Here is a 9,837-nt window from a genome sequence, read left to right as displayed (position 1 = left end):
TGTGTCAAATCTAGTATTATGTTGCTAAATTTTGAAATGGATAGTGTAGTATATATGAACATATAGCTATTGTATGGGTAGGGTAGGCTATTAAATTAGATGCTGACGGAGGATTAACTTTTTCAATGAGAGATGGTGGGACACCTCTTTGAGTTCAGCCCAAAGAGCACGTGAGAGGTTGCCGTAGGGTGTAATGCGTGAACAAAATGTAGGGGCATGGTAAGTTTATAAGTTTAGACCACGCAGAGGCGTGACATCCTACTCTTGTGATGTTATTATAATCTAGTGCAGTACATATCAAGGGATTTAGATTGAACTCTTTAGTATGTGTTTTCGCTGTTCTAACTTTCATTGGTCCTCCTCGTTGTTTGACAAGGTCTTTCTTTTATAGTATCAAGGGGATTCCACAATGACACAAAGTGGTGGCTACACAGCCTAACAAATGCTCCTTGTGTCTTCTAGGAGAATCATTAATATGCATACCATGGTCGTACTGGTGGGATAACGATGGGATCGATGACAATAGAATGCACGAGAACCTATCAGCCCCACATGGTTTGTGTCTTCATATGATGGACAAAGTCTTCCATCTCTGGGAGATCTTCAACTAGGGGGAGGGATCTATGAATCAATGATGGGTGGACAATAGTTGATAGTTGATCAGGCCAACAATGCTTGTCAGCCCTCATGTATCGGGAATATCAATGTCTATGGGATTAATGAGACAAAACAAGGCACCTCCCCACTTTTCCTCATCTGTCCGGCGAATGGCTTGAGTTTTCGTGTTGCATTTAATGCTACGACACGACGTAAAAGATTTTAGGCACCACACCTACCTAACATCGCATACACCCTGCCTTAAATATGATAGGTGAAGGGTTTCTCCATCTTAAAATATCTCCACCACTTGGTGGGTGGTGGGGCCCTTTCATTGACCGTGCGACATTCACCATGTTGTTAGGTTTTGGGCATCCGACAACCCCGACGCTCGTGTACTCCTAGAGGTGAGGTTTGTGCTTTGTATACAACCAAGTCTTGGGACGTCGCGAGCCAAATGATTAGAGGAACCATAGTTCCTAGATCAGCAAGCAACAATGGTGGATGACATCAACTTTTTGAAGCTAGTATATCTCGGTCTCAAGATACCAGAGATTTTGGATATACAAATGGCCTATTATCTTTATTTCACACGATAAGATATTCTATACTCTAAATTTGTCCATACTTTTAATCAAACTAGATATACATATGTACACACTTTAACCTATAAATAAATCTAGATACGATTAACACGTGTTATAATATAGGACAAAGTTAGGCGTATCCATGTCACAACAATCTCTCCTCGAACGTTAAAGTCAGACCGGCAACTAGCGTGGCCGACCTCGAACCAAACCGTCCATTGCACCGAGACACTCGCCCATCTCGCATCTCCCCCCTAGCCTCAAACCTCGTCCAGATCCATCGCGTACGGAGCGCGTGCGTCGGTGCCGGCCCCACCGTATCCGCGTGGTACTACCCCGTCGATCACGTGCCGGCCCCGTCCCAACGAAAACCAGCTCGTTTTCCGCGATGTTCCGGCCGCACCTGCACGGCGTCGCGCCCGCGCCCCACCCGTCCTCATCCTGATCCATAATCTAGTCCAACCCGGCGTGACGTGATTACGCCCACGAGACGACGTGCCCGCGACCCACCCACCTCCGGGCCGCGCGCCATAAATACAGCCCCGGCACGCCATCCCCTTCTCTCTCGCGCTCCCCTCCCTCGCTCCACGCTTTCGACCAAGCACCGGGAGAAGAGGGGGCGCGCGCGGCGCGCGGAGACGAGGGTCAGGAGGAGGAGGAGGCGACGCCGCCGTCGCCAGAGGGGAGCAAATCCGGTCCTCCTCCTGCCTCCTCGCCTCATCCCCCGCGCCCGCTTTCGGGCCCCCACGTCCCCCCTACGCCAGGTGATTTGATTTGCCTTCCTGCGGTCGTCTCCCTTCCTTCAGTTCTTCTTCTCGTCCCGGCCACCTTGTTGTGGGGGGTTCCTCGCTCATGCCGGACGTTCGTCGTTGTGGTGCCATTGTTGCTGCCGGCGGCCTGAATCTGACTGAATGGAGTGGTTCTTGGTTTCTCTGGTTCGGGATCTGTGGATTTGGGACAGCGCGCGGGGAAGTGTTAGGAGGGTTGGTTGATGGCCTGATGGGATTAGGGGAAGCATCCAGTCTTCTCGAGACAAGTGCTAGTAGATTCATTTCTGATTGACCTGCTGTCTGTGCTGCAAAAATGTGCAGGGGCATACAAGATGGTGCTCTGGGTCTTTGGCTATGGCTCCCTGATCTGGAACCCCGGCTTCGACTTCGACGAGAAGATCCTGGGGTTCGTCAAGGGCTACAAACGCACCTTCAATCTCGGTACGGCTGCGCCCGGTTGGGTTTGAAATGCGGAATCAAATAGCTCATATATACTTGCCACTGTTATATATTGGTGTCAATGTTTATGCCTGCCTCTCCACATTTGCTTCTGCAGCTTGCATCGACCATAGGGGCACGCCGGAGCATCCTGCGAGGACCTGCACACTTGAGTCTGACGACGATGCCATATGCGTAAGAAATCACTCCTTTTTTTTGTTCTCTCTTTTCATGGATGCATCAGATTGAAAGTTTTGCGCCGAAGTACTCGTAAGGGATACTTCACTGATTCTGCTTCATAATTATAGCGATGTTGAGGATTATCCTTCGTAAGATTTGTGTCAGTGACCTTATCGATACTTGTTGAACCTTGAAATATGCTTGCGGCAGTGCATTCATACACCAGGGAGCAGGTATTGCTGATTTTGGTGAAATAATGCTATATGATGGGGCTTTTTAATTCAGCACTTCAGTTTTAAAATAGTCTCTTGTGCAGGGTTGACGACAAAAGTTGCTTCTTGGCCTTGATTGATTTTTTTATCAAGGAGAGTAATACAACAGTAACTCTTCAACTATATAGCTTCATTTAAAAAAAAAAACCTATCCCTGTTGCTTCCCTTATCTTAGGGCATACTGACCTTCACTGGTCCGAAATATGAAGTTTCAATAACCTATACTTATACACTACTAGTAACCTACTCACATTTGTATGGTGGATCTGCAATCTGCAGATCAGCTTAATGCAATACATGACTGACTCGCTAACTCATGTAACTAATATTTGTTGGAATAGTCCCACATTGGAAATTAAGAGAGAGTTGCATTAACTTAAAAGTGCAGGGAGTCCCTCACCTCTTGGGCTTTTGAGGTGTAGCAACACTTTCTCCCCAATTGGGCCATCGTCTCCCGGTTTTGGGCAAACAAGTAGTTATCAGAGTTGGGTCCATAATCTTTTACAGTTTGACCAACCATACTGAGCAGTGGCCCCCAACTTGGTCCTATTATAGGGACTGATAACAAAGCAGATGACTGAACTGGAATGTAACGGCAGATGGCTGGGCTGGAATCTGCCAGTGGATTTATCCTCTCAAAGCACACTTTCTGCTATTGTGTCAATTATTTCTGCTTTGGGTCAAAGACATGTCATTTGCCTTAATTCATCAAATACAGGCAGGGCATTTAGCGGCTACCCTGCACCTAGTGTCTAGACCCACTGAGGCACCACCTAGGTATCTCGTGCCATAGTAGTTTAAACCATGTATTCGAGCAAAGGAGAGGGTAAACAAAGCATATTGAAGAAGGTGAGAGGAGATGTTGTGGGGCAAGAGAAGCACTCAAGCACAGCTACAGGGGAGCAAGGTAGGAGGAGCACTTGCTTGTCATATCAGACCATGGTGCAATCTAGACAGAGGTAGATTATGGAAAAGAGGGCAAGGTGAGGCGAAGAAATTGAGGGGGAGACACAGCTTACCGTGACCGCAGCCTGTTGGGTGATGGTCAAGTCAATGCGGATAGAGAGAGAAAGATGAGTGGCTGTGGGCAGGGGATGAATATATGAAGCCCTAGTGCACTTCATCTGTTCCTAATGGGCCAATTGGGCCTTGATTTATCACAGCCATTGGATATAACTCATCTCCCTGGTCCTAGCTTCCCCTCCTGATGCCCACACTGTCACATGAAGCAGAGGAGCATCGGTTCCCCCCCTCCACAAGCTCCTCTGAGCAGACCTGTGCCTTGTGAGCTCCTTCAAGCCACACTGCCTCTGTCTGCCGAAGCGGGTTACCTCCCTAGCGCACAATGTGGCATGGACTTGCCACCAAGCGCTTAATAGCCGCTTAGTGTGCTGACTGTTTAATTAAGTTCTGTTTAATAGCCGCTTAGTGTGCTGACTTGCCACCAAGCACAATGTGCCTTGTGTGGATTTTTAGTACGCTGACTGTTTAATTAAGTTCTGTACACCTGAAATTGTTATCCCTAATTCCTGCACACATAATTTTGTTCAGACTTTATCATGACCACAGAGATATTCACTTTACTCAATTCCAAGAATCCATTTCTGAATATTATATGTGCTGTACTTACAGTCTGATGTGGATTTTTGCAGTGGGGGATTGCGTACTGTGTCAAAGGGGGCCTTAAAAAAGAGCAAGAAGCAATGAAGGTTGGTGCTTCTTTTCCTTTTGTAGATTAGAAGAATGGCTGGATTTATGAGGCTAGAATTATATTGACAAATTGATTTTGCAATTCAGTACTTGGAAAGAAGAGAGTGTGAGTATGACCAGAAGATCTCTGTGGATTTCTACAAGGTACTCATACTTGCTTCAGGCATATTTTAGAAAGGAAAAGTCAATTCTTTTCATTACTCTAATATCCTATTGGTTAATTTCATTGTTTAGGAAGGAGATTCTTCGAACCCAGTTGTGAAAGGTGTACTAGTGTAAGGGTTCAAATCTTGTGACTGAAATTTTCATAATACATGTAACTTGATAATTCTGTTGAACTCACTCACCTTGGTGCTTGTGCAGCTTTGTAGCCACACCTGATCCAGTAGGCAACAAATACTATCTTGGCCCTGCGCCGTTAGAGGACATGGCAAGGTGAGCTATGCATCTCATGGTACATTTTTACTAGCTCACTGCTTGATTAGCATCTCTTTCTGACTACTTCTCGATCATCTTATCAATACCAGGCAAATCGCTACAGCCAATGGCCCCACTGGGAACAATAGGGATTACCTGTTCTCAATGGAGAAGGCTTTGTCCAACATATGTAAGAAAAAATATTTTTATGATATCTTTATTTGACTAAGCATGTTTAGTGTAAAAAATGATTGCATTAGTGTTCAGTACATTTGTGTGCTCGGTGGGTAGCCTGCTACTTATATATTGGTAAAAACATGATTTCGCTAGCAGTGATCCATAGTACATCATTTTCAAATGATGCTATGCTACTTTGTTCAGGCCATGAGGATGATTCAATCATCGAACTTGCTGATGAGGTCAGGAAGGTGCTGAGCCGGCCGAAGGAGAAGATCACTGGCTCCGATGTTCCACTAAAATCTCATGCTCTTGTACACCTGTCTGCGCTTCCTGAGGGCACAGTTGTGGACTCAAGGTAGCAGGCTCGGCGGTGAAACATATGGTTTGGTTTGAGCTCGGCGGTGGACTCAAGATAGCAGGCTCGGCGGTGGACTCATGAGATTTCCTCTGACCATACTCACCTTTGACGCTTGGTTGAAAGAATTTATGGTTTGCTTTGAGCTCGGGCACACTGGATGTGCTAGTTTTTATTCACAACTACTACGGCAATGATGTAACTTCCGTTATGCTAATGCTAAACCCGAGACTGGGTGCTGTTGTTTCCTTGACACACTAATAATAAAGGGATTATTCCATGAGCTTTTCCACTCCTTAACTGTTGCAATTTGTGGCACTAGCTTTTTCATCCTGTTTCGTTGGTATGGTGTCCACCGTGTTCTTCAGTCAATACTTGAAAGCTAATGCTGTCAAAAGGTCAGGTGCTAGCTAGAAGGTACATATGGTAGTAAGTTAGAGATGACAGTATATGCTAGCAGTACAATAAGGTACCTTGGAGTGGGAGGGCTCGAGCAGTACAAAATGTCATTGACTCATTGCCCTGAGATTTACTTCAGTTCAATCAACAAAGGTACCAAATCAAAATCATTTTTGATCGTTGTCCAAATCAAAATCATTTTTGATCGTTGAATTTAATAGTAGGTACCAAATTAAAATATTTTTTGATCGTTGGATTTAATAATGCATATTATAATTAACTAGATTTAATGGTGGGAAACAATTTAGTACTTAAAGATACGAGTACCTCGAAATACTTTTTATTAGACCGGAGCAAATCTCCATCGCCCTGCATGACTGTCATAAATCGCCCTGCATGACTGTCATATTAGCTCGAAGGCTTAGATGTATCTGTGCACGTGCATTCTGTTGATCAATATGGATCAAAGACAGCCTAAAGCTTTTTCCTTATTGTTACACACACGTTTCCCACATTAAACTGTGTTTTTAATTACAAAAAATGTCTACCCAAGAGCTTTTCCCTATTGCTACACACACGTTTCCCACATTAAACTATGTTTTTTAATTAAAAAAAGGTTTAGTTTATCCTCTCACTTTTGTAAAATATACTTTTATTTTTTTAATGAGGCAATTGTAAAGTTGCCATCAGTTTGAATCGTTATTATAAGACTATCACTAGAAAATTATAAAATTGCCACCAGAATTAGGGGTTTTAATGGTTTACAACTATTCGGCGGATACGGATTCGGATAGTGAGTTGCGGATTCGGATACGAACGTGGTATCGTTAATATCCCATGGATGCAGATTATTAGATTTTTTACCGGATTATCTAATAGTCATTTTAGCGGATAATCCAATTTTTTTAGCTCACAAAGCACTAAATCAAAAGCCCGCCAATAGCCCAAGTATTTTTCATCCAATATTAGATGACAATGTATTGATCACATGTACATATCATATCCAGTCATAATAATTCGTTTCTGAGATGACTCCGCACTGACTCTGCTCCATTTCCGACATCTGCAACAATTCGTATCCGAAAACATCCGCACCTGCTCTGCATCCGCTTAAAAGTTATGGTTTATGATATGGTATGACCACTATGAGTCTGAATCCGCTCCGTTAACACCCCTAACTAGAATTGTCATTCGTGTACCACTAAAAATTGTAATATTGCTACTAAAATTGTTATTCGAATGACATCCTTGCAATAAAAAAATCAGTGAAAAATTTAGAAAAGCCCATTTAACAGTTTAATAGTTATATTATCTATACCATTATATAGCTATTAAAACAGTTTTCTTGTTAATATTGACCGGAGAAGATCAATTACTAAATAAATTCCAAATTTGTAACAAGGAGCACCAGTGGTCTAGTGGTAGAATAGTACCCTGCCACGGTACAGACCCGGGTTCGATTCCCGGCTGGTGCAAACTTTTAATTTTAAGGTTCAGTTGTTTTTTTAAACTTATATTTTGCATGCAGAAGCAGGTCCATGTTTCACCCAACCATTTTTGTGCTCCACACCCTCCAACCTACCTCATTTTGGTGAGGTAGGATGGCCGGTGCAAACTCATATTTTTAAGGCTCACCTTTATCCATATTTTACATTGTGGTTGTTTTTGAAAATTCAATTGGTATCCAGTTTTTTCCATGTAGAAGCATGTCCATGTTTGACCCTACCATTTTTGTGCTCATCCCATCTCATTTTGGTGAGGTAGGATGGCTGGTGCAAACTCATATTTTTAAGGTTCACCTATATCCATATTTTGCATTGTGGTTGTTTGAAAATTCAATTGGTATCCAGTTTTTTCCATGCAGAAGCATGTCCATGTTTCACCCTATCATTTTCGTGCTCATCCCATCTCATTTTGGTGAGGTAGGATGGCTGGTGCAAACTCATATTTTTAAGGTTCACCTATATCCATATTTTGCATTGTGGTTGTTTGAAAATTCAATTGGTATCCAGTTTTTTCCATGCAGAAGCATATCCATGTTTCACCCTACCATTTTTGTGCTCATCCCATCTCATCTTACGAAGCTCGGGCGGCGACCAAACCCTAACCGCCGCCACACCTTCCAACCTTCCTCCTCCACCTCGCCGTCAGATTACATTTTAGTGATGTAGGATGGCAACAACAAGGCAATATCACGGCTTGACGCCCTAAATTTGGCGTGGAGGAAAGTGGCGGTGGCGATGACGCGAGGTGGCGCAGTGTTGCCTCACTCAGATGCTGTGGTGGCTGAGGTCGCCGACGTTGAAGGTGTTGCTGAGGTTGGGCAGTAAGTTACGATGTGGCATTTTGGGCAACGACGAGGGTGGCGTGGATAGGTCATGGCTGTTTAGGTTCATGGTCTTGGCATCCTCTGGCAGTGCCTTTCTTCTGAGGACGGTGGTCGGAGATGGCTGGTCGAGGGATGGTTGGACCTTGGCGATATGGATCTAGCGACAACATCGCATGCACCAAGCAGAAGCCATTGCTGAGATCTAGCCTTGGATGTTGCTGTTCGGTTGTTCTTAGCTTGCTATCAATGCAGGCAAGCATGGTGGCGATGGCAAGTCTCCAGGAGGCAGCGACAGACCTCAACGAGTGGTGAAGGCATTGGCTGGTCTCTTCTTTCCTCAGCCAATGAGTTTCTCCCATCCTTTGGCCAGGTTGTCATGTTCTGGTCGTGAGTAGGTCGACGGAAAAGACAGTCCGCAACAGGGATTGATTGCGATGTTGGGAGCAGTCCATAGAAGTAGCTTGAGATTGGTGTGGTTGCCTAGGCAGGGTCCTTCGAACAGTCAATGTGGTGGTTTGGTGATAGCCTCGTGCGGATTAGTTGGGTGGGTTAGAGGTGAATTCATTAGTGAAAGCCTTGCTAGTCCATTGGTCGACTCAACGACAGTGACACCGCTAGGCATCGTTACCCTCCTTGGAGGTGTCGTTACGGTGCTTTCTTCCTCTACCCACTGTTTCCCAGGTAAAAACCCTGTTCTGGCTTCCAGACAAGCAGTGGCGGCATTCTGTGTCATGTCCTCCATAGGGCATTACTTGGAGAACCTTACTCATGCACCATTGGTTATCCTTGGATTGGCGTGCCAGCCTTGGTTGACATGCTTCCTCCTTGGATTGGCGTGTCAGCCTTCGTCACCTTGGTTCCTCCTTGTCTATGATGAGATGCTAGTATTCTTTGGTTGGGTCTGCTAGATGAAGTCGGAGTTGCTTTAGTGTGGGGTGTGCTAGAGCTTGGCAACAATGACATGTTGGAGCCCTCCTAGGGATGCTTGTGCTTGTCTTGTACAAGTTTTGGATCTTGGTGGCTTGGCTTGAGGTCCATCAAGGGAGTCAACAACTCTTGTTAGTTCTTGTGGTACCATTGGCTACGACCACGTGGTCGTGGTGAAGCTGAACCTGTTGTGTCGTTAAGCACCAAGCTTGACAACAATAACTCATGTTTTAAGAAGCCTTAGCTGACTTTTAAGGCTTTTTGGTTTTGACACCTCCTGTTAGACCTCATCGTTGCTTTGGCTTCTAGGTTAAAACCTGAGTGTTGTGCTTCATGTGGCGCTGTTTGATTGTTCTGGCCATGGATTTTGTTTTCTTGTAATCCTGTCGTGGGTTTTTCTTGTGCTTATATGAAATAAAAATGATAATTCTTCCACCGGTTTCAGTTTTTTTTTTAAAAAAATTCTCATCTTACGAAACTCGTCAGTGTTGTGAGCCCGTACGCGTGGCATCACAAACTCGTCAGCAACACGTCTTGTGTTTCACCAACCCCCGGAAGAAGAAGATTCGTCTTGTCAGGTCATAGTCTCTCTTGTTGGTAGGTACTTGGCCCCATCAACGAACACATATTAGCGCAATGCCGTTTCCGAAATAGAGAACCTAACTCATCACTTGCA

At 44.6% G+C, this 9,837-nt stretch overlaps 1 protein-coding gene and 1 non-coding gene across 2 annotated transcripts; both read left to right on the top strand.

Moving 5' to 3' along the window:
* Positions 1–1,748: 1,748 nt before the first annotated feature.
* On the top strand, positions 1,749–5,801 carry LOC102720950 (gamma-glutamylcyclotransferase 2-2-like). The gene is made up of 9 exons (XM_006647244.3): positions 1,749–1,948; positions 2,276–2,395; positions 2,511–2,587; positions 4,497–4,553; positions 4,642–4,698; positions 4,789–4,829; positions 4,918–4,989; positions 5,082–5,161; positions 5,353–5,801. Exons 2-9 carry the CDS (start codon positions 2,287–2,289, stop codon positions 5,508–5,510), a joined length of 651 nt encoding a protein of 216 aa, XP_006647307.1. The 5' UTR covers positions 1,749–1,948; positions 2,276–2,286; the 3' UTR covers positions 5,511–5,801.
* Positions 5,802–7,309: 1,508 nt separating this feature from the next.
* TRNAG-GCC lies at positions 7,310–7,380 on the top strand. Its single transcript has one exon. It is a non-coding gene; the product is annotated as a tRNA-Gly (tRNA).
* Positions 7,381–9,837: the final 2,457 nt, after the last annotated feature.

This window comes from Oryza brachyantha, chromosome 2, assembly GCF_000231095.2.
Source record: "Oryza brachyantha chromosome 2, ObraRS2, whole genome shotgun sequence".
NCBI classification, from domain to species: domain Eukaryota; kingdom Viridiplantae; phylum Streptophyta; class Magnoliopsida; order Poales; family Poaceae; genus Oryza; species Oryza brachyantha.
Note: the sequence above shows the minus strand (reverse complement) of the source record. Positions and strands in the feature narration are given on the sequence as shown.